The 25342-nt window shown below is 41.2% G+C and overlaps 1 protein-coding gene across 2 annotated transcripts in view; it reads right to left on the reverse strand.

Annotated features, from left to right (window-relative positions):
• nox1 (NADPH oxidase 1) overlaps window positions 1-25013 on the reverse strand; it is a 64294-nt gene extending 39281 nt beyond the window's left edge. The window contains exons 1-4 of one of the 2 annotated variants that reach the window (XM_063060662.1): window positions 24752-25013; window positions 8168-8263; window positions 4708-4818; window positions 1312-1396 (exon numbers count right to left, since the gene is read on the reverse strand). In XM_063060662.1, coding sequence (XP_062916732.1) covers window positions 1312-1396; window positions 4708-4818; window positions 8168-8263; window positions 24752-24949 — 490 coding nt within the window. In that variant the 5' untranslated portion in view covers window positions 24950-25013. Of the gene's footprint in view, window positions 1-1311; window positions 1397-4707; window positions 4819-8167; window positions 8264-8363; window positions 8411-24751 lie in introns of those variants that run through there. The other variant, XM_063060663.1, reaches the window with a different exon arrangement.
• Window positions 25014-25342: the final 329 nt, after the last annotated feature.

Consider the following 25342-nt stretch of genomic DNA (forward strand, 5'->3'; position numbering starts at 1 on the left):
TAAGTTCCTTGGGGTCAATATCACAAATGACCTGACTTGGTTCAACCAAGCAGAGTCCACTGCCAAGAAGGCCAACCAGCGCCTTTACTTCCTGGGAAAATAAAAGAAATTTGGCCTGTCCCCTAAAACCCTCACTAATTTTTATAGATGCACCATAGAAAGCATTCTTCTAGGGTGCATCACAACCTGGTATGGAAGTTGTCCTGTCCAAGACCGGAAGAAGCTGCAGAAGATCGTGAATACAGCGCAGCACATCACACAAACCGATCTTCTGTCCTTGGACTCACTTTACACCGCACACTATCGGAGCAGTGCTGCCAGGATAATCAAAGACACGACCCACCCAACCAACACACTTTTTGTCCCTCTTCCCTCCAGGAGAAGGCTCAGGAGTTTGAAGACTCGTACAGCCAGATTTGGGAACAGCTTCTTTCCAACTGTGATAAGACTGCTGAACGGATCCTGACCCGGATCTGGGCTGTCCCCTCCAAATATCCAGACCTGCCTCTTGGTTTTTTTGCACTACCTTACTTTCCATTTTCTATTTTCTATTTATGACTTATAATTTAAAATTTTAATATTTACTATCGATTTGTACTCCAGGGAGCGGGAAGCGCAGAATCAAATATTGCTGTGATGATTGTATGTTCTAGTACTAATTGTTTGGCGACAATAAAGTATAAAGTATAAGTATAAAGTATACAGACACCTTCTCTTGTCAAAAAAGGCTTAAATCTTACCTTTATTAGATTTGATGTATTGACTCTATTTATGTAGAAATGTTTAGACAACATAGATACAGAATGCACATGTCCATACGTAGACAATTGTGTTATGATTACATCCTATCAGAAGTCATCTGCGTATTAGCAAAACAGCAAGCAGCCTGAGTTATGGACTGTGAAAGGGATTAAAATATAAAAGATTTGTATTCCTGGTGGATTTGATTGTGGGCAATCAACTGCACGAGGCAAGAAGGAAATGTGAATATTATTTTTCAATTTTGAATCCACATCATCAGCTAGTATTCTTGGCTTTGGTACATCCTGACAGCCTCCACAGCAGCGTTCTTCTACCTCAGCTGAAGTAAATGTACTTGGAATGGGAGCCTGCTCAAATCATTTGGGGTTTAGTGTGTAGATATGAAGTAGGCAAAAGTTGTGACTTCCATAAAATTAAGTGACCATTTCAACAAAAGGGAGGAAGTCATGCTTTTGTGAAGAAAGCAAAACAAAGATTTGCATTCTCTGTACTTGCATACAAGGGGATTCAAAGAACCCCTTCATTCTCAAGTGGTGCTGGAAGACCTACCTGTGTGCAAGGCGATCATGTATGCCACAAGTTTATGGAATGTGAGGTTCTTGTCCAGCTGTTTCCTTACACTGCATCTGCGGCACTAACATAACATACAATCAAAAACAATTCTATTAAGCAGCAAGATTTTGTTATGGTAGGACATGAATGCAAATCTAAAGCTTTCTTTTGTGATTCTTATAAAACTATCAGATGAAAGTGCAATATTGTTTAAGTATTTTCTCTCATTTTAGAAAGTCACAAAAAATTGCAAGGGATAAACACAGAAAAATTATGAGAAGAGTGAGAGGCATGAACAAATCCATAGATCATTCCATCCAAACCAATGAACAAATCCATAAATCATTCCATCCAAACCAATGAACAAATCCATAAATCATTCTATCCATAACCAAGAACAAACTCATAGATCATTCCATCCATATCCATGAAAAAATCCACAGATCAATCCATCTTCTTCCCACTTATTTTTTTCAAATCACCATATTTCTAGAAACACCTAGTATTTTGACGGCTATGATACACTTTAAAATTGTTTTCTTTTGCAGCTTTTTAAAAATTGTTTCTTTTTTGATGGATGCAATAGAGAAGCCTCAGTGAGTTTGTTAAAACTGGTTGAAGTTGTAGCAATGCAGCAAAGCTTTGCAACCAATTAGGGCAATCTACTGATAACCTCTTTGACAATTGGTGAATACTACTAATGGAACAATATTGACAGTTGCATTATCGACTTGCATGGTATGCTGAACATCAAAGAAGATTGGAGTCAGAAAATCAAAGGAGCTCCCATTGCTAGTGCTGGCAACATGTCCATGTACTGCACCTTCAAAGTAAGTTCAGGAAAAGAGTTTCCACCTGAAGCATTGACTGTTAACTTCCCTCAACAGATGCTGCCTAGGCTGCTGAGTTCCTCCAACTTCTTGTTTTCTCAGCTCTCTTTCAAGCTGCATCTTTTTGGAGGAAGGTGCATCTTCCCCACTGATTCTGGGCACATGACCACTCAGGGAGCAGGAGCAGCTTTTGGCATGAATTGAGAGCCTCAAGGCCACGCACCAGGAGCAAATGGAAGCCCTTCGTAAGCTGCAGAAGCAACCTCACAAACTGCCCATCCACAAACCTCCAGTCAGCTCTTGCCTCAACTCTAGAAGACCATATGGTTCCCACTCTGGCCTCATTAGTCTCCTGGGACCCACAAATCAGAAGTGGAAGAAAATTGTCCTCTATCCCAAGGGACTGCCTGAGGAGAAGAAGAAGAATACTCAAGATTGCCACCAGAGAGTAGTAAATATATGGAATGTTCTTCTTGTTAGAGCAGATATGGAAACTCCATAATTACAGAGAAACCATTGGAGAATGATGGGTTGTTTTTAAGGCTAAATTATAGTGAACTATATGGAAACTTGAGCTGTGACTAGCTGCAATTCTACAATCTTGTTCATAAAATCAGCCAATATACCACTCACACTGATTGTTCTTCTCTTCTATTTTTCTGAATTTCTTGACTTCTACTTTCCCCTGGCTAGAAAGAATTTTCTGTTCAATAGGCACTGGTTGCGCCCCTGTACTTTATTCACATGTCAAGCGTGAAGGGTCAGGGAGCTGTTCCCCAGGGCAGCATTGTAACTGTGTCTAAACCCTTCCTCAGCAAACATCTAATGAAACTTACTTACTGGGATAATAGACTGGAGTTTGCGTCTTGCAAAACGAGAATCAAACCTTGGGTATTGCAAATTATATAGAAGTATTTATTTTAAAATATACACAACGTTATATACTCCCTATAATTCAGAAATTTTCACAGGCTGGCGATGAAGTAAGTCAATGTGCAGGTAGATCATTGAGTTGCACCTTGGGCTCTGGTGATTATATGATTTATAGTAAGATTCTTCTGGAGAAATCTTACATTTTTATCATAGCCAGCAGAAGCCCTTTTGACAATTTATGATTCTTGCTTCTGAAACGGTGACTGTGATTTCTTGCCAATGGGGAGGAATATTAGTGGATTCTCCTCTACTTCCCCAAGCTATCCAAAATTACAAACAACACAACCGGAGAAACCATCAGGAAAGTTTGGGCCCACCAAGAGTTCAGTGTGGAAGGTCAATGCCGTGGAATGAAAAGCTGGCTTTTGGTTTACATTTAAATCCTCTGCAATATTTTGCTCTTCTCTGATTTCCTGGTTACCTCAGCAGAAGCTCATAAGGGTCAGTAGTTTAAACTGGGATCTTTCAGGCAGAGTGAAAAAAAAACAACTATTCGCTCCTCTGGAGAACATCAGAGCACATTTAGCAGCAAGAATCAGAAGAAAATTATTAACACTGTTGTTGGATTAGGGTGTAGAATTGTTAGTTTCCTTGTATTTTCCTTCTTGTAGTTTAACGTTGCAATGCTTGTTTGTATTTGCACATAATTACCTGTATACATGTAATTGCTCAGTGAATTTTCTACTAACTTTGATACAGTTGCTTCTATATTTTTTCTAGCAGCTTCTCAGTTTTCACACCACTTAGATCTAACTATTTATAGGTTAATTGTTAATGACTAGAATTTTGTTTTCTCAAGCCTGAATACGAGACGTCCATGATTTATTTTCCTTAGTTCTCTCAAGTTCTTTCTTTCTTTGTTCTTTGGTCTTGAAACGCTTAATAAAATGGCTGTCAGCAACAAGTTTTAAGACTCGTTGTTGACTTCCAGAGAAACTTTGGATCACAAAGGGTTAAATGGTGGGTAGAATTAGTTGAACTGAGTCATCTCTGAAGGAGTAAGCATCACCCCAGCAGAGAATTCTAAAGACCAAGGGTTGAATCAGCAACCTGAAATTCTGGGATATTTTATGAATAGGTAATAGATTTGTTTACTTCTCTTTCTCATGTTAAGTAGGTGAAAAAGCATATACTATTTCCAGTAATCTTATGTTATACCACACCTACACCTACAGTGATCAGAAGAGGAAGCAACACACACAAATTGTCTTATTTAATCGGATTGTAGTGGATTATCCAGAAGAATAATACATGCCATTATAAATAATTGTTATGACTCAGGTATCTATAATTACTTCAGATTTGCATTTTAAGGAATTATTGTGATATTGAGTAAATTACAATAAGGAATGTGGACTCTGGAATGTGTAGAAGGGTAATTGTGCATGAATTCCTGGCAACCTATGCAGTGGGAAGTCCTGCTCATTTGATTCACGATAAGAGACCACACCAAAAAAAAAGGAAAAGATTTAAGCACATCTATCCAGTGTGGCAACCATCTACAATTTCAGGGATCTCTTTACAATCTTCAATCAGAAAATTAGGGATGGGTTGAGAAGGGGAGGAGGGGCATTAACGGAAGTTAGAGAAATCAATGTTGATGCCATCAGGTTGGAGGGCTGTTTCTTACCGAGCAGGATCCTCTGAGAAAGGAGAGTAAATTCCGACAAACAGGCAGCAAGATCAACAAGCAGTTAAAGTTGAGGCAGGCAGCTGGAGCTCGGGCCCAGGCCAGTGCAGACTGCAAAAAAACAGGAGCACAATTATTAAAATTGAAGTAAGCTTGTTTAACTTACAGAAAGTAATGGAAATACAGTAATGTGCCGGTCAAGATATTGAAAAAGATACAGTGTAAATTTGCAATCCTTTTTCTTAAAGTCTTAGAGTCACAAAGTCATAGAAAAGTACAGCATAGAAACAGGCCTTTCAGTGCTTATAGTCTGTGTTGAGTCATTTAACCTGCCTACCCCCAATGGCCTGCACCGGGACCATAGCCCTCCATACCCCTCCCATCCATGTACTTATCCAACTTCTCTTAAATGTTGAAAGTCAGCTCACATGCACCACTTGCACTGGCAGCTTATTCTACACTTTCACGACATTCTGAGTGAAGAAGTTTCCCTTCATGTTCCCCTTAAACTTTTCATCTTTCACCCTTAACCCATGACCTCTGGTCGTAGTCCCACCCAAACTCAGTGGAAAAAAACTTGCACATTCTAAAACTTCTACACTCTCGGGAATGAAGTTCTAACCTATTCAATATTTCCTTACAACTCAGGTCCTCCAGATCTGATAACATCCTCGTATATTTTCTCTGTACTTTTTCAACATTACTTACATCTTTCTTGTAGGTAGATGACCAAAACTGCACATAATACTCTAAAATAGGTTTCACTAACATCTTGTATATCTGCAGTATAACATCCCATCTCCTGTACTCAACATTTCAATTTATGAAGGTCACTGTGCCAAAAAGCATTTTTTTTATGACCCCGTCTACCTGTGATACCACTTTCAATGAGTTATGGCCCTGTATTCCCAGATCCCTTTGTTGCACTGCACTCCTCAGTGCCCTGCCATTCACTATGTAAGGCTACTCTGGTTGGTTCTACTGACGTGCAACACTTGCGCTTGTCTGCATTAAATTCCATCCGCCATTTTTTCAGCAGATTTGTCCAGCTGGTCCAAATCCCACTGCAAGCTCTGATAGTCTTGCTCGCTGTCAACTACACCCCCTTGCTTGGTGTCATCTGCAATTTGCTGATCCAGTTAACCATATTATCATCCAGATCATTGATATAGACGACAAACAACAATAGACCCAGCACTGATCTCTGTGGCACTCCACTAGTCACAGGCCTCCAGTCAGAGAGGCACTCTCAGGCTTCCCCACAAAGCACACCTCATCTTGCATGCCAAACCTCCCTGACCAACTCTCATGTGGGACCTTGTCAAGTGCCTTGCTAAAGTCCATGTAGACAACATCCACTGTCTTGCCTTCATCAGCTTTCCTAGTAACTTCCTCGAAAGGCACTCTAAGATTGGTTAGACATGACCTACCATGTACTTAGCCATGCTGACTATCCCTAATCAGTCCCTGTCTATCCAAACACTCATATATCCAGACCCTTAGGATGCCTTCCAATAACTTTCCCACTACTGACGTCAGGCCCACTGGCCTGTAATTTTCTGATAAGTAGCATTGTTTAGTATTAATTTGAACATGTTTCAATTCTGTTTCTACAACTCTGCATCCTACATTTTTTGGATTGACTCCCCCAATAATAGCAGGATAACTTTGATTGAAGAAAGATGTTAAAACAACGTGGCAGGAGACAAGCTGAATGATAAGGAAAGGTCTGCTGTTTTTCAAAAAATATAATCAAAGATTACTTTACATTTTATGAACAAACCCACTCTTTCAAGAGTCCACGAATAATAAATTTACTTTAAAGCTATGTAAAATTCCACCCCTTTTAATTCTCCCTGTTCCAGAATGTGGATTTTTAGCCCCAAACTTTATGTACACTGCTTTTGTATTAGAACACAGAGAGCGTCAAACCTAAAACACGACATGTGGAAAGCATATCTTATTTAATTGGAACGTAGTGGATTATCCAGAGGAATAATACATGCCATTATAAATAATTGTTATGCCTCAGGTATCTATAATTACTTCAGATTTGCATATTAAGGGTTTATTGTGATATTGAGTAAATTACGATAAGGAATGTAGACTCTGGAATGTGTAGAAGGGTAATTGTGCATGAAATCCTGGCAACCTACGCAGTGCGAAGTCCTACTCATTTGATTCACAATAAGAGACCACACCAAAAAAAAAAGGAAAAGATTTAAGCACATCTATCCAGTGTGGCAACCATCTACAGTTTCAGGGATCTCTTTACAATCTTCAATCAGAATAGGTTACAGTCTTGATAATCATGCCTAATTTCCTGTTTATGGGCCACTCGTTAACAAATTTGATTACATTGAAGCACCAGTGATGGTGAAGTAAATAAACAAGCATCTTCAGGAGTTTGTTCCCATTCTGGTTGACAGAAATGCACCCTTTCTCACAAAGGCAGGTGGCTGTTCAGGAAATCCCAAGCAATTCTTATGTCATGTCAGAATAATTACCTTAAATCCGTCAGAGCAGGAAACAAGACATTCCTGTTAATGTGATACATGCAGGAGATACTAATTAGGTAGTGCAGCAATAATTTGTTACTCACGAACTGTTTGAAATATTTTAACTGCACCTTGTAAGGAAAGCACAGTAGATTCTGGTTAATTGGGCCATCAGTTAATCAGGCCAGTTATGTATTTGGAACAACCAGCAAAGGAACAAAATCTAATTGAGAAAATAGCCAGGATTCCCTTCATTTATTTGGGACACTATGTTACTTAATTGGGGCAGGAGACTGTTACTGAACCGTTTCTAACTAGCGTCAGTCATGCGCTCTTGTGTAGTTATCAGACACTACACCCTGCTTAAAGTGAACAGTTTTTAAACAGCGTCAGTTACATGTATTTGGGTTCAAAAAGCAGTGAACTTTGGCAAGAAATAAGCAGTAAGATAATTCAAATGTTTTGCTCACTGTGATTTCAAGCATTCAGGCTTGGAGATGCCAGAAATAGCCAGGAGTGAAAATAAAATGATTTTGCTACTTCAGGAAGTTAGGAACTCTGAAGAATTTGAAGATATCAACAATCATCTTGAATGTTACAATGCAAATGAAGATGCAACCGTCAAAAGCACTGTATGAAGGCAGTGCATTATCTAGACTAGCTGTCTGCACCAGTTGTGTTCATTTACAGTCAACCAAAAGAGCATGGCAGTGTACACTGGATCAATTCCTCCTTCAGTAACTTAGGCACTAATACATAGTTTGGTAGTACTGCATTAGTATTTTAAATTTGTTTTGTATTTCATTTAAATACATAATTTATTATTCAGTCTGTCTTTTTTATACTTTTAATTTTTTCCATGAACTTAAACTAACTGGTCCCAATGTGTTCCAATTAACAGGAATCCATTGCATTACAAATATCAGTAAACTTTGATAGATAAATGAAGTACAGGTACTTACTCCGAGAATTATCCTTGTGTAGTAATATTCTGGATTATATTCATAGACTCCATAGTAATAGACAAATAGAAAGATGTTTATTCCCAGCCACGCCACCTGTAAACAAAAAAATACAGTGCTCAGTCAGTTTTCTGTAGCTCTTCTGATGCCATTGTCATTGAAAAGACTCAGAAGAAAGGTCTAATAATCTTCTTACGATGACAAGAGCAGACATGCCATGGTTAATCACCCAGTTGCTCATGGTTCCAGGACTTCACTGACTTAAATTGTAAAAAAGCAATCACTTCATCACTTATACCTGATGAATAGGGCAGGAAGGGTGTTGGCTTGACAGACGTCAAGGAAGTAGTTGTCAAATATTTTTCCCTCTTACCCTATGTTTGTTCTTGTAATCACTTTTGATATTATTAAGGAAATAACTTGGAGTATTTGATTAAACAGAGCTTGTCATATTGCAATACATCAAGCTATTCTAAACTGCAATTAGTTTAGTAAAGATATGCCACATAACTAATCTGGATCCACACAATTCTACAACATCCTTCAAATCAATTTCTCATAATAATGTTCTGATAATTCTTCTCCATACACCCAATGCAGCTTGGAATAATTTAACAATTCTTCGGAAGAATGGCACTGATATAAAAACAGAACACCAACAGCACAATATTGGTATCTTCATCTACCATAACTTGACATGCAGTATGATACCCAAACCCACAAACATCCGAAGCAGAAGTAGTGACTTAACAGCCAAGTCACCTCACAAATTGCCTTCTGCTTGATTTTTTAATAATATTTACCATCAATCTCCATTTGCTGCCCCCAATCACCGTGTGATTATTTACATTCCCCTGAAATATGGACTTTTGGACCTGTACTAGAGACCAACTCCACTCAGATACACACATCCTAGTCACCACACTCCCCTGATCTGATCAGTACACATTCTGTTAACCCATTCTCAAGCCTAATCCACCATATTTCCTCCACCTACCTGCCTCATCCAACAATATTACACACCTGTTTATTCCTATCCTACTTCTTATTATAGGTTTTAGGCTGGCAAAGCAGAGTTTCTGCATGATGGACTCCCAGCCAAGCAATTAGACTAGGAAAATCATTTGGTCATTTTGAATACAGAGGAACAATTATGCAGATGTCAAGTCCATTCACACTTTTGCGTTCTGTCATATAATAAAGAATCCAGAATTAGTCTCCAGATATCATGTCCAAATCAAGTGCTTTTTGACTGTGTCAAAAGAAAATTGGGAGCTGTATGCTTGCCTGAGTCCCCCTTCTCAAAATCTGGCAGCTAAATAAATGCAATATAATTTGAGTACAAGAGTACTTTGGCAACAGTTATTGAACAGTCTACAGGAAAATGAAGTTGTTCTAAGAACCAACAGAGACTAGCTGTGAGAATGTAAGGCCACCCCTGGTGTAATTGAACATAATTTTTGTCCCCTTGTCTAAAAATGCATTCACTTTATAGAGAGGGATTGCAGTGAAGAGACACCAAACTGGTTCCTGGGAAGACAGTTCGGCTATAAGAGGTGAAATTGAGTTGGTGCAACCCCTATTTTCTAGAGCTTAGAGGAATGAGGAGGTGACCTCATAACTGTATCACAGGTTGATAGGTGAGTTTATTATGATAAGCATAAATACACATCAGATTAGTCGCAATGAAAAATTTACAGCAGCATTATAAGGATATAGCATCATATAAGAAACATACAAAGAATTAACATCAATTGTGCACATTTTACACAAAAACACAGAACAAAAAAGTTCATTTAAATTACAAATTATCAAAGTTTTGGAGCTTGAACAGTGGCCACCTGGAGTTCAGAGGCGAATGGTAAAGGTGTCTTCACCCAGTTCGAGGAGACAGCTTTACAAGTCAACACTTCGTAAGTATATAGTAAGAAAGGCTCCAGGGGCTGTGCTTTGTTCTTTGTGGGAAATGTGGGATTTCTGGGAGCCTTCCAGCCTGCTGGGAAACCAAATCTGCACCAGGTGCACTGAGCTGCAGTTCAATGCCCTTTGGCTCAAAAGAGAAACTGAGATGATAGATAGCAGGTAATCACCCCTAGATGGCAGGAGGCAGGAGAATGTGTGACTGTCAGGTGATGGAAGGGAAATAGACAGCTGGGACAGAGTACGTCTGAGGCCATTCTCCTCAACAACAGGCACACTATGTAAACACAAAATACTCTGCAGATGCTGGGGTCAAAACAACACGCATAACACGCTGGAGGAACTCAGCAGGTTGGGCAGCATCTTTCTCCTTACTGGTTTTTCACCTGGCACCTACCTGCCTTTTCCTTCCCACCCTCCCCCCACCTTCTTTATAGGGCCCCTGCCCCCTCCCTCTTCAGTCCTGACGAAGGGTCTCGGCCTGAAACGTTGACTGTTTGTTTCCACGAATGCTGCCCGACCTGCTGAGTTCCTCCAGCGTATTGTGCATGCTACTTGGGATACTGTTGAGTGGGGTGACATAGCAGTGGAAAGCCGCAATGGTCAGGTCTCTGGAAATAAGTTCAGCCCAGTGTCTCAGAAGGGAAGGAGGAGAAGAGGTGAACTGTAGTGATAGGGGAACAGAAAGGAGGTTCAGTGGACGAGAATGAGATTTCTGGATGGTATATTGCACCCCCAGGTTCCAGGGCCAGGGACATGTCAGATCATGTCCACAGCATTCTTCAGTGGAAGGGTGAGCAGCCAGAGGTTGTGGTCCACGTTGGTACAAATGACATGGGTAGGAAGGGTAATGAACTGGGTAAGCAAAGTGAGTTCAGGGAGTTAGGTGCTAAGTTAAGGGACAGGACATCCAGGGATTGTTACCTGTGCCATGTGCTAGTGAGGCCAGAAACAGGAAAATCATACAGTTTAACACGTGGCTAAGGAGATGGTGCAGAAAGGACGGCTTCAGGTTTTTGGATCATGGGGTTCACTTCCATAAAAGTGTGACCTGTACGTAAGGGATGGTTTGCACCTGAGGGGTCTGATATCCTTGCAGGAAGGTTTGCAAGTGCTGCAGGGGGGAGGTTGTTTAAACTAGAGTGGCAGGGTGATGAGAACCAGAGAGCCAGAGCAGATAGTGGAATAGTTGTGGGGAAAGATATTGTTACATCCAAAGTCAGGATTGGAAAGGTTGAGTATGGTGGGACCAATGTTCTAAACTGTGTATATTTCAATGCAAGGAGTATTGTAGGACAGGTGTATGAGCTTAGGGCCTGGTTCAGCATGTGGATTTATGACATTGTAGCCATTAGCGAGGATTATTTGCAGTAAGGACAGGACTGGCAGCTCAATGTTCAGTTGGTTTGCACGTGATAGAATGGGAGGAATTTAAGGGGAGGGGATCCAGGGAAAATGTCATGGCAGTACTCAGGCAGGACAGATTGGAGAGCTCATCTACTGAAGCTACTGTTATATGAGAGGACTGAGGAATAAGAAAGGGATGGCCATATTAATGGGATTATCTTAGAGATGATATGAAGATAAGTGGAGGGGCAGGCATGTTGGGAAGCTGGGAGGCTGTAGAAGGACTTGGACAGATTAAGAGAATGGGCAAAGAAGTGGCAAGATGGAATATAGTGTTGGGAAATGTATGATCACGCACTTTAGTAAAAGGAATAAAAGCATAGACTATTTTCCAAACGGGGAAAAAATACAAAAGTCCAAGATGCAAAGGGACTTGGGAGACCTCTCGCAGGATTCCACAAAGGTTAACTTGCAGGTTGCATCAGTGGTGAGAAAGGCAAATTCAATATTGGCATTCATTTTGAGGACTAGAATATAAAATCAATGATGTAATAAGGCATTGGTGAGGCCTCACTTGGTGTATTGTGAGCAGATTTGGGCTCCTTGTCTAAGAAAGGATGTGCAGATATTAGAGAGGGTTTAGAGGAGATTCACAAGAATGATTCCGGGAATGAAAGGCTTATCATGTGAGGAGCATTTGATGGCTCTGGGGCTGTATTTGCTAGAATTTAGAAGAATGAAAGAATGAAAGGGGTTCCCATTTAAACCTATGAAATGTTTAAAGGCGTAGATAGAGTGGAGAGGATATTTCCTGTAGTGGGAGAGTCTGGGACCAAAGGGCACAGCCTCAGAATAGAGTGGCGTCCATTTTGGAATGGATATTAAGGAGGAATTTCTTCAGCAAGAGTGTGGTGAGGAGTTCATTGCCAACAGGTGGCTATGAAGCCCAGGCTATTCAATGTATTTAAGGAGAACATTGATAGGATCTTGATTAGTCAGGTTATGAAAGGTTACAGGGTAAAGGCAGGAGATTGAGGTTACAGAGAAAATAGATCAGCCATGATGAAATGATGGAACAGACTAGATGGGCTGAATGGTCTGGTTATGCTACTTATGGTTTTATAAAGATGGTGATATGCATTCCTTGTGGTTCCATCTACAGTTAGTTCATGTTCACGGTCTTCTGCTGCGTATCTCATCCACTTCAAGGTTCAACATGCTGTGCATTCAGAGATGCTCTTCTGCACACCGCTGTTGTAATGTGCGGCTATTTGAGCTCCTGTCACCATCCTGTCAGCTTGAACCAGTCTGGCAATTCACTTCTGACCTCTCTCATTGTCAAGACATTTTTGCCCTCAGAACTGTTGCTCACTGGATGTTTTTTGTTTATGGCACCCTTCTCTGTAAACTCTAGAGACTGCTGTGCATGAAAATCCCAGGAGATCGCCAGTTTCTGAGATACTCAAACCACCCCATCTGGCACCAACAATCATTCCATGGTCAAAGTTACTCAGATCACATTCTTCCCCATTCTGACATTTGATCTGAGCAACAACTGAACCTGTTGACCATGTCTGCACGCTTTTATGCATTGAGTTGTTGCCACATAATTGGCTGATTATATATTTGCATTAATGAGCAGGTGTACAGGTGGCCAGTGAATGTAAGTGCTGGGCCCAGGACAAGCTGTCTCATATGTTAATGTCCAGGAACTTAAGTTACTAATTTAATGGTCCAATGTCCAACGTAAATGTTGACCCAGATCAAAGGCGATGCAATCGGCAATGGGCACTGATCTGGGCTGACAATTACGTGCCGGGCAGCACCTAATTAATTAGCATGTTTATTTCGGCTTTTTTCTTAAAGATGTGCTGTGTGCCTCCCGGCTACCCCTGTGTTCTTTGCGGCAATGTATCGGTCGGCGGCCTGGAAGGTGGGGGCCACTGCACCACCCCAACCTGCGACAACGCAGTCTAACACACCTTCATCAGTGTGCTCGGCGCTGTCTTCCTGATTCCCGTAAGTGATACTACACTGTACATACATTATTTCTACTTTATATGGGCTGTGTATTTTTACGTGTTATTTGGTATGATTTGGCAGCTTCATAGCTTTAAGGTTACTGGAGAGCGCTTGCGCCGTGTTTTTGCCAACAGTGCTTGCGTGAGATTTTCGCTGCGGAGAACAGTTCAGTAATGATTGTGGAAAAGTATTTCTACTTTATATAGGCTGTATATTTATCATATCATTCCTGTTTTACTATATGTTACTGTTATTTTAAGTTTTATGTGTTATTTGGCATGATTTGGTAGGTTATTTTTGGGTCTGCGAACGCTCACAAAATTTTCCCATATAAATAAATGGTAATTGCTTCTTCGCTTTACGACATTTTGGCTTAAGAACCGTTTCATAGGAACGCTCTACCATCGGATGGCGAGGGAAACCTGGTATACTTAATGTAACTCAATTTTTATCTCTATTTATTTATCATGTATTTCATTGAACTGCTGTCGTAAAGTTAACAAATTTCACGACATATGCTGCTGATATTAAACCTGATTCTGATTCTGATTGCAATCAAAATAGAGACTGGTGTTTCTGAATATACAATGAATCAAGGGGTTATGGGGTAGGAAGATGGTGCTGCATCAGCAATGATCGAGCTGAATAGTGGAGCAGGCTGAATAGCCTAGTCCTGCTCTGATTGATTATGCTCTTAGTGGACTCAAATAATCATGTGAGCCAACCGATAGTCCCTACTCTTAATTATTAACTTACATGAGTATGAATTTAAGGAAAGCAAGAATTCTCCTCCAGCTCCCACAAAAGTGTAGAGTTTTTCTATCCATCTTCCGGTTAATATCAGCCCCATGCACTGACCCCAACTGAGAAGACAGGTAAATCAATTTTGTCCTCCTTGAATCAGAGGGCAAACTATGTCAATTTCAAAGACTCTTCATCTCATGTTCTCAATATTATCGATGTTCCTTCTAATTCGTGATGACCAGTGTGTGCAAAAATCTTGCGCTATGCAATTTTGTCCAGTGACAACGTCGTGGCTATCCCTCGAGGTTGAGGATAGTGGTCTTCGTTCCGTACAGAGTGATGACGCCTGTGCGTGTATCTGTTTAACATGTACTTGATGTTGCACTCCAAGAAGCACACGATACTTCACAAATCAACCAACTGATTTCAATGGCATGGAGACCACGATGATTGGAGGTGATGAATTTGTTGCAGCCTTCATCCGCCTTCACAGCCGTTGAGTTTGAAGTAACTTCGTCTGCCTGTTCCACCGTTGAAGTCTTGGTTGGATTGTTCTTCGTCAGGGACCTCACCCCCGACCTTACCGCCGTGGGTGACCCTACCAGGAGCATAGCTCCGGACGGCATTGCTCTCGAGATCTCAGGACCACACAAGCTTCTCCACCGTGACAAGGTGACAATCTATGAGCACTGAATAATTCCTTCAATAAAAACAGTACAAATAAGCCAGATCTAAAACCTGAAGACAAATCATCACAGACTCTGCGTAGTCTGCATCAGAAACCAGAACAGAAAATGTGATAGTGTACAGTCATGAAATATACTTAACCTGCCAACGAGGTAGAGGGTGTAAAACTTTTGTGCACAGTTTAAATTGCGTTGTGCGCTAGCAGCAAACAACGTCTGCGTGCACACACCTTAGAGGGAATGTTGATTATTAACTTCTTTTTGTATTTGCACAGTTGCTGTCTTTTGTACACCAGTTGAACACCCAAGTTGCTGTGGTTTTTCATTGATTCTGTTATGCTTATTAATCGATTATAGATTTATCGAGTATGCCCACAAGAAAATGAATCTCAGGGCGGCATATGGAGGCACATAACAAATTTAGTTTGAAGTGTGCTAATGAGGATAAGGCCTCAGCTTGGGTGAACTGGTCTTCTGGGAGCATCATGGAAGTGTTCTGTTAATCACCTCCTCTTCTTCAGACTTCTTGTTGGACTACACTAGCAGTTGCTGGTTCAATTCAATTGGTAGCTCTACGAGTTCTTTATTTTTGGTGTGTATGTGCGTGCATGTGCGTCTGCGTGTGCATGCGTGCACATCTGTGCGTGTGCGCGATGATCTCTTTTTCAAGCCTTTACAAGGCGCGGAACGAGAGAGAGACTGTGTGGCGAGCCACTCCACACACAGACATTTCCGCAGTATTTTTCCCTTTATTTTACGAGGTCGAGTTGCGATCTCAACACTCAACCCAGCACGGATGGAAAGCGTACTCAGGAGCGGCCCCAACTGGATTCGAACCCAGGAACCTCCATTCCGGGGTCCGGTGCCAATGTCACTGAATCACCAGCCAGCCCATCTCTACCAGTTCAGCTGTATGAGTCTGACGCTATACATGCTCACCAGCTAATGATCAAAACCACAATATCTGGCTGAAACAAAACAGGTATGCTGAAATAACTCAGCCAGTAATGTCTGTGCAAAGACAACCGATGAACATTTTGGGATAGTGATCAGTTTCCATTCTCATATCCATATAGTTTTTGTCTTAAATTTTATTCCTCTGTTCCCTACTCTGCTTTGCGAACTCAGACATCCCACCCTGCAAAAACTCATTTCAGGGAGGTAGCAACATCAATTTGCGGGAGACTTCCGGGAGAGGTGGAATGTCTGCAATAGAATAGCTCCTTAGCAGCTAGCCAGCTAGTTTAAATAACATTAGCTATGCTAATGAACGAATGACATCTGTTAAACTCACCTCAACATATCCTTTACATTTTAACCCACCATGGGCAATAGAAAAGTCACTGTTGCAAACAGTGCAGCGAGCAACACTGTCATTATTTTTGACCCCTGTTAGGCAGGGGTACACTTTTGTGTAGTCTGGGGTGACGTACAGTTTATATTTTTTTTGGGACACTCTGCCATGGCGCGCTCTCGCTCGTGCTCTCTCTCTCTCTGTCTCGTGGTTGCTCGTGCGCTCTCGCTTGCTTTCTCTCTTGCTCTCTCGCGCTCTCTCTCTCGCTTGCTTTCTCTCTTGCTCTCTCGCACTCGCTCTCTCTCTCGCTTGCTTTCTCTCTTGCTCTCTCGCGCTCTCTCTCGCTTGCTTTCTCTCTTGCTCTCTCGCGCTCTCTCTCGCTTGCTTTCTCTCTCACGCTCTCGCTTGCTTTCTCTCTTGCGATCTCTCTCTCGCTCTCTCTCTGGCTTGCTTTCTCTCTCGTGCTCTTGCTTGCTTTCTCTGGCTTGCTTGCTCTCAAAAAAATTGATTTCCATGACATTGTATATAATTTGCGGGAATCAGGGAGCCAATATTCATATGGGGAGACTCCCGGAACTTCCGGGAGAGGTGAGATGTTTGCGAACTGCCTGCTTTCTACTTCTCTCCCAGTTCTGGGGAAGAGTATCTGACCTAAACTGTTAATGAGTTACTCTTTCCTCAGAGACTGTCTGACTGGCTGAGTTCTTCCAGCATTTCTGATTTTCTTTCAGGTTCCAGCATCTGCACTGTAATTCTCTCTAACTGATTTTTTCAAGTCGTCTGTTTACCACTGCTGAAATAATGAGAGAAACTGCTATTAAGTACTCTGAGGTGTGTAACAAGTGGAATCAAAGGAAAGTTTGTGATTGAAACATTAATCTATTTCTCAATCTATTGTTTATATTGCTACAGCTTCACAATATATGCAGCATTTACAAGGAATTAAGATTGTTTAGTGTAAAGGAAAATGAAATAATTGATACTCCAGATCCAATGCAGTACAAAAAAAAACACACAATAAGATATCCCACAATGATAAAAAAGCACAGTAAATGTAAATACATCAGGTAGCTTATATACATTGATTATATGTCCATAAATTGATGGTAGGCACAGGAGTTTCTGTACCTAAAGTGACTCTGACAGGAAATGCTACTTTACTGGTGGGGGGTGTGGAGGGGTATTTTAGTGGATTGAGGTGTTAATCAGCATTATGGCTTGGGGGAAGTATCTGTTTTTGGCTCTGGAGGTCCTGGCACGGATGCTGTGTAGCTTCCTTCCTGATGGGAGTGGGACAAATAGTCCATGAGCAGGGTCTTTGGAATCCTGTATGATGCCTCTGGCCCGTTTCCGGCACCTTTCTGTATATATGTCCTTGGTGCCAGTGATGCGTTTTAACTACCCATTATAGAGTCACCTGTTTCCACAGTGCAGTTTCTGTATCGTGCAGCATGTTAGGATCCACTCATCTGCTCAATTGTAGAAGGACTTGCTGTTTCATATCAGTTTCCCAACAGTTCGCAATATTTTGAGCTTTGTTTCCAATATTCCCCTCACTCAGATTTTGGGATTTTCCTGATCTGTGTGACTCGGTTGCTCATACAAAGCTTTAAGGAAGAGTTTTATTTTTAGCATTTATGTAACTTCAAATTTCAGCTGACCTTGAAACAAGATGCTTGCTCGCAATTTCTCACTGCTTCCTTGTGAAAGGCACATTTTAAACTTGCTGTCACTGCTGCAGGTTTTAAAAAGATAGTGATCTTGCAATCAAAGTGTCTTTAGATAAGGCAGTAGCAATGACTTTACATTTTCAATTTAAAAAGATGACAGGACTAATAGTCCCACATTTGTAACCTCCCATTATCGAAATGTTACTAATGAAAGGCTGAATTGTTTGAAAAGAATTTGCATGTAGAAGTTTCCAGTATTCCTGCTTTAAGCATGCCTACCAGCACGCTGTTCCTATAGCAGTTCATTAAAATTGAGCATAAATAGTGATAATTTAAAACGCTAAGCTCAATAGTGTAGTTTGACATATCCTGCATCAATTTAAAATGACCATGAAGATACGGAGCTAATCAAAACCAATGCAAATATTTTTGTGTCAGTTTGTAGCTGGCAGCCCCTGATGAAACAGACTCTGCTGCTGCCATGCAAGTAAATCCGAGACATAGGCAGACCTGAAATAGGTCCTGAATGCAATGAATGATAGATGTCTCTGCATCTGCCGCTTGCCTTAACACAGAGTCCAAACGTGGAGGCCTATTTCATTTGGGATTTGCTGTAGGATCAGAGATGTCGTTCAATTCACTGGGCATTCCCAGCCTAGAGGTTATAAACACAATTGTTGTTGATTAGTTTTTATTATTTTAATATTCCAAATTATTTTGCAATGCTCTAATTGATTTTAAGTATATTTTCTTATATTTCTATTTATTGCAGTAATTTTAATGAATTTTAAAGTCTGAAATTTAAAAGCTGTAAAAACCCTCACAGGTTTTGATTGGGTCAAAGCTTCTATCCAGCCATACTTCCTGTCCAAGGGGGTCAGGACTTCTGAGGGCAGGGTTTCATGGTTAATTTGTTGCTTTCCGAACACCTGTATCTACCTCTGACCAGTCTACATGAAGGGAGATCACAGTCAATAACTCTGTTGCAGAAAACTGGATGAGCAGCCACATTTATACTCATCCTTGGTTTCTTTATCTTCTGTCATAGGCAGCTACCCATGTCTATTTTCCCATTTAAACATTCTCCACTGGTTCTTTATCCTGCTTCCTCATTCCTTCCTCCTTTTCCTGCCTCTATTTTAAAAACTCATTCTTCCTCCAACTTTTTCAATTTTCATGCAACATTATTAACTCAAGGGGTAATTTGATTCTCTTTCCTGATAGATGCTGCCTGACTTGCTGAGTATTTACAGCACTTTCTACTTTAGTACACATTTCCAGTAAGTGCAATACCAGTCATTTTTGGTTGGAAGAAAACAATACGTAGAACTTGAGGTTTTAAAAAGATAGTTATCTTGCAAACCGCTTCCCAGATGGTAGCAGCTGGAATAAATTGTGGTTGGGATGGCTTGGTTGTCCTTAGAAAAGAAAATACATGAACAATTCATTAAAGAGGGCACTCCACTTGATATATTCTCCTTAATGCAAATCAGAAGTCTCCCTGTTCCTTTAGAGATGATCCAAAAGGAAACCAGAAAAGATCTCACACTGTCTCACAGGGTTGCCCGAAGTGGCTGGAATGTGGAACAGAAATTTCAGTTTCCCCCTTATTAACAGCACTGAGATGAGCTTGATTTAGCATTCTTTCTTTGTTTACATAATCCATTACAGGTTATATGTAAAAAGTATGTGAATGGCATACGTTATATCACCACGTCATAAGTGTGCACCTCACTAAAGTAAAACCCAACAAAGTACACCTATTCCTGGCTCCATGTTTCACTTTCAATTAGTTTTATGCTTTGCAGTTACAAAACATAACAGTTGGGTGGGTTCTAGGGGATCCATACGTTTGAAAGGTGGCTGCCAATGCACCTATACGCCTAACTCCTAACTCCTAGGGAATTTGATTCTGTGTTTTACTTTGATAATGAGACTAGCACTGTGAACAGAGCACAGGACTACGCTGCCCACAGAATTGACTTTTGCCAATGCGACTGATTTGAAAGGTGGCATGGATGGCATATCTCCATTGCTCTGAAGCTGCTTTGGGGAAAGTCTGTTACTGTAACCACTACGGGATAGAACTAGATTTGGGTAACAGTACGTGTCATGTCTATACCACTGATGACCCTCTGAATCCCATTAATGATTCTAACTGGCTATGCAGCCGTCAGGCCTGTCACTGGCTGCCACAGCTAAAATTGGATCTTTGGCTTGAACTAAGTGCTAATGAGGGTTATTGTTATCTGGCCTATATAGTGCCATATATGTCCCGCCTATCTCTGTTCTGTCTGCGTCCCACTGTGCAGTGTCGCTGTCAAAGGAGCACTATGGAAACTGAGCATTCCTGGATAATAGCATCCCTGTTCTGGGGACCCTCCAGACTCACTCGCCAGAGCATCAATAGGGCCTCAGCACTAGAGAGTTGGCTAATGACACAGCCTTAGTGCTGTATGATATGACCAAGCTGTCAGTGACATCACTGCCAAAATGCTGGCAATCTGCACTGTGGCCCTTCCAAAGAGGCTGGCACTAAACCGAGAAAGGTGGCTGTGGTGCTATTATTGCCCAGAAATGTTGCACGTATGTCCCTGATACACCTGAGAACATCACCGATTTAGCTGTGCATACCCAGCTAGAAAACTGGCAGGAGTTACGTACTTTATACTTTATTGTCGCCAAACAATTGATACTAGAACGTACAATCATCACAACAATATTTGATTCTGTGCTTCCCACTCCCTGGATTACAAATCAATAGTAAATATTAAAAATTTAAATTATAAATCATAAATAGAAAATAGAAAAATGGGAAGTAAGGTAGTGCAAAAAAAACCGAGAGGCAGATCCGGATATTTGGAGGGTACGGCCCAGATCCGGGTCGGGATCTGTTCAGCAGTCTTATCACAGTTGGAAAGAAGCTGTTCCCAAATCTGGCCATATGAGTCTTCAAGCTCCTGAGCCTTCTCCCGGAGGGAAGAGGGACGAAAAGTGTGTGGCTGGGTGGGTCATGCCCTTGATTATCCTGGCAGCACTGCTCTGACGGCGTGCGGTGTAAAGTGAGTCCAAGGACAGAAGATTGGTTTGTGTGATGTGCTGCGCCGAGTTCACGATCTTCTGCAGCTTCTTTCGGTCTTGGACAGGACAACTTCCATACCAGGTTGTAGTGCACCCTAGAAGAATGCTTTCTATGGTGCATCTATAAAAATTAGTGAGGGTTTTAGGGGACAGGCCAAATTTCTTTTGTTTTCTCAGGAAGTAAAGGCGCTGGTGGGCCTTCTTGGCAGTGGACTCTGCTTGGTTGGACCAAGTCAGGTCATTTGTGATATTGACCCCGAGGAACTTAAAGCTTTTGACCTGTTCCACTTGTGCACCACCGATGTAAATTGGGTCGTGCGGTCCACTACTCCTTCTGAAGTCAACAACCAATTCTTTCATCTTGCTGACGTTGAGGGATAGGTTGTTGTCTTCGCACCATGCCACCAGGTTCTTAATTTCCTCTCTGTACTCAAACTCATCATTACCCAAGATACGGCCTACAATTGTTGTCATCAGCAAATTTATATATTGAGTTCGATGGAAACTTGGCTACACAATCATGGGTGTACAGTGAGTACAGCAGGGGGCTGAGTACACAGCCTTGTGGGGCACCGGTGCTCAGAGTGATTGTAGAGGAGAGCTTGTCCCCTGTTTTTACAGCTTGGGTCCTGTCTGTGAGGATGTTGAAGATCCAGCTGCAGATCTGAGTGCCAAGGGCCAGGTTACGGAGCTTAGGAATCAGTTTATTTGGAATAATGGTTTTAAAGGCAGAGCTGTAGTCAATGAAAAGGAGCCTTGTGATTCTATCATCACCATGGGGACCCTTCAGTTGGTTTCACTCTTTACTAGTATGTAATATTCACTGCTGGTGGTAATATTCATTTTAATCTCTTGCTTGAAATCACTCTGTGTAGCAATGGGCCACAAAGCAGCTGCCTCCATCATGATTCCATAAGACCATAAGACATAGGAGCAGAATTAGGCCATTCAGCCCATCGAGTCTGCTCTGCCTATGCATCAGGACTGATCCTGGATCCTACTCAACCCCATACACCTGACTTCGTGCCATATCCTTTGATGCCCTGACCAATCAGAAAATGATCAACTCCCACCTTAAGTACACGCACGGACCTGGCCTTCAACACTGTCCGTGGCAAAGCATTCCACACATTTACTACTCGCTGGCTAAAAAAATTTCTCCTTACCTCTGTTCTAAAGGATACAACAGCCAATTACCGCTGATGAAACTATCACAGAGTTTCAGAGACGTTGTGCTATTGAAATTCAATAAGATTTGTGTTGTCCTCTACAGGACAATAAGAAGCACAAACATGACAAAATCTGCAGATGCTAGAAATCCAAGACAGCATGCACAAAACGCTGGAGGAACTCAGCAGGGCAGGCGGCATCTATGGGAATGAATAAGCAGTCAACGTTTCGGGCCGAGACCCTTCATCAGGACGGGAAAGGAAGGGGGAAGGAGTCAGACTAAGAGTTGAAACCGGGAAAAAACGGATGAGTCAGAGTAAGAGGATAGGAGGGAGAGGACCTAAAGGAGGGAGTGTGGAAGTTTTGGTAAGCAAGGATTATAATAACGTCCAGGCGTAGATTGTAAATAGAGTACTGAGAGCACAGGCAAGAAAGGTCATTGAAGACTATAGCTTTCCCTTGCAGCTCAGATTCCCAGAGCCATTTTCACTTCCTGGAGAAGAGATAAGAACTTAATGATAGGATATAAAGTACACACACTCCAATTCAGGGACTGGATATAATAACTTCGAGATATCATCGTTTGTTAGCGTGTAGTTTCAATTGACTTTTAACCCCTCTATTGTGAATGGTGATTGATCTTGCAAGTAAGGAATTCAAACACACAGTTAACCAAATGGTCACAATCTGTAACTGTTGCTCAATTATGTATAAAAATGGCATTTCTCAGTTCTGACTTCAGAACAGTGTGAAGACAGGGGCCATGCTGTTCTTCTTGTGTACAATTAAATTAAAGTATGATTGAGGAATGAGTTTCAGAGTCTAGTTAATCAGTGACGACATATTAAAGTAGTTTCTTAGAATAACAAGTTGTTTGGAGAATAACAGTAGTGTAGCATACTGTTAAAACTCAACTATACTTCATTCAACAGGATGCATTTGGTTTCACAATGTGAATCATGATAGGTAACAATTAGCCCACCATAAACATCTACTGCACATTAGATGTGTCTGGATTACGTGCAGACTCCATCAGCTGTTGGAAAAGAGTAAGCAGTCAATGTTTTGGGCCCGAAATGCCGACTGTTTACTCTTTTTCATAGATGTTGCCTGGCTTGCGGAGTTCATCCAGAATTTTGTGTGTATTACTTTGATTTCCAGCATCTGCAGATTTTCTCTTGTTTGTGACCATCAGCTGCTGTCAGTTTCATAGGGTAATATACCGTAGTCAACTGATGAAAGTTAGCAAATTTCTGAGCACTGAGGATTGTTTGGTGAGTGAATTTTATGAAGTTCCTATTTATTGGTATTAGTTTCATTTTTTAATTCCAACTTGACTTACTGGAAAACATAGATGGGACGTTTTCCACAAGGAATTGTCACAAACAAATTTAGGAGGTGAATGCAAGCAGCTATCAATTATTATTATTTCCTCTGTTTCAATAGGGAGACTCATACCTTCACTTTGTGGCACAGTAAGGTGGTGGAGTTGGATTAGCGGTAAAGTCGTTGCTTCACAGCTCCTGAGACCCAACTCCAATCCTAGCCCTGGGTGCCGTCTGTAAATTGCAGCTCTAATGATGGTCTCTGCTCTAGAGAGACAGCCTGTCTGAGATACTGAAGTGCTAAGTTATGGACTAGTTTTTGATGGACTCTAGATCAAGGTCTCTTTGGGGGTGGGGGTTGGGGCTCTTGCCTTTGCTTGCATTATGGTGGGGGGGTGGGGTGGGGACGGATGTAGCTTCTGCTGCAGCTTGTGCATAGGAGGCAGAGGGGGACTTTGAGGTACTGATGTTTCTATCATTCATTCTATGGGGCTTCTTGCTTCTTGTTTTGTGGATGCATGTGACGAGTAAGAATTTCAGGTTGTATATTGCATGCATTCTCCGATATTAAATTGAACCATTTGAATGTGTGATGAATGGATATGAACCGGAGGAGAACAAAATGGGATTAGAGTAGGGTTAGTGTAAATGGGTGCTTACTGTTCAATGCAGACTGAGTAAGCCAAAGGACCTGGTTCCATGGTGTATGACACAGATCTCTGAATCTACTTATCGAAATTATCATCATTTAAATCCACCCTGCATTAGCTGGACAGTTTAATGAACAGCGGGAATTTGTTTGTGAACTGATTAGAAGAGAAATGCACTGTGGTAATTCAAACACAAGAAATGGCAGTGAACATTTTCAAATTAAGAAAGTGGATTTCTTAAAACTAGAAATAGTTAGCTGGTGTTAACACATTTTACAGCTTCATGTGTTGATTCAGGGTTCTTAATTCACAGTCAAACTGGGTTTGGAAAAAAATTGCTATCTGTTCCATATTCACAAAGTTATATTTCATTTTTTTTTAAGTTAACAGTTATGTTGAAAGATCATGCAGAGAAATCTTATGCAAGCAGTGACAATCTCTTCATCTAAACTAGTGCTGAGCTGAATTTTGACCCTCTTTTTATTCTTTTCATTGTTCATTTTTTTTTCTAAGTGTTTTGTGCTTGGGTTCAGCTCTGCCAGTTTGTCCAATTGGTTCATCATTTAGCAGAGGATGGCTGTCTTTTCAGGCTCTGGTATTATAGAAGTCCTTTTGAAGCTGGTGGAACTCTCAGACTGCAGAAGTGAGATGTCAAAGCTGTCGTCGAATACCTACCTCAGCCAGTCGGTCTGTACAGACATTCAGCACTCCACCAGGTTGCTGTCTGGGCAGCTGCTTCCTGTTGGTTTGTTCTCTTGATGCACTGATGCCAGCCTCAGAGATTAAGATGACAGGATCATGTAGTAGTGTTGTAATTCTCCCTTTCAAAGTGTGCATAAAAAGCACTGAGATGATCTTGAGGTGGTGCACCATCACTACTTGAGTCTGGAGAAATTTATAAGCAGATGAGCGGATAAAAAGTGAGCTAATTGGTCAGAATTTTCTGATTCTCTTTAAAATCAATCAGTCCATTTTAAATCTAAAACTGTTCATTGCTTGGGTGATTTCTACCTCCCTTGGGTGATTACCTGCTTCTGTGTTGCTAAGCTCTCTGATTCTGAAATGCAGATTGCTGCACAAACCTGTGTTTGTGGCTGTTAATCACTTGTCACATGAAACTGCACAGATTAGATAGTGCACCAAGTATTTAGTTACACAGGATAGGATCAGCATTAGAATTTTTCTGTTTTAACTGAATGGAAGTTCAGTCATTTAAACAAAAGTAAATGAAGCTAGGCACACAAATGAAAAGTTTAAAATCTGAAC

This window comes from Mobula hypostoma, chromosome 10, assembly GCF_963921235.1.
Source record: "Mobula hypostoma chromosome 10, sMobHyp1.1, whole genome shotgun sequence".
Lineage (NCBI taxonomy): Eukaryota > Metazoa > Chordata > Chondrichthyes > Myliobatiformes > Myliobatidae > Mobula > Mobula hypostoma.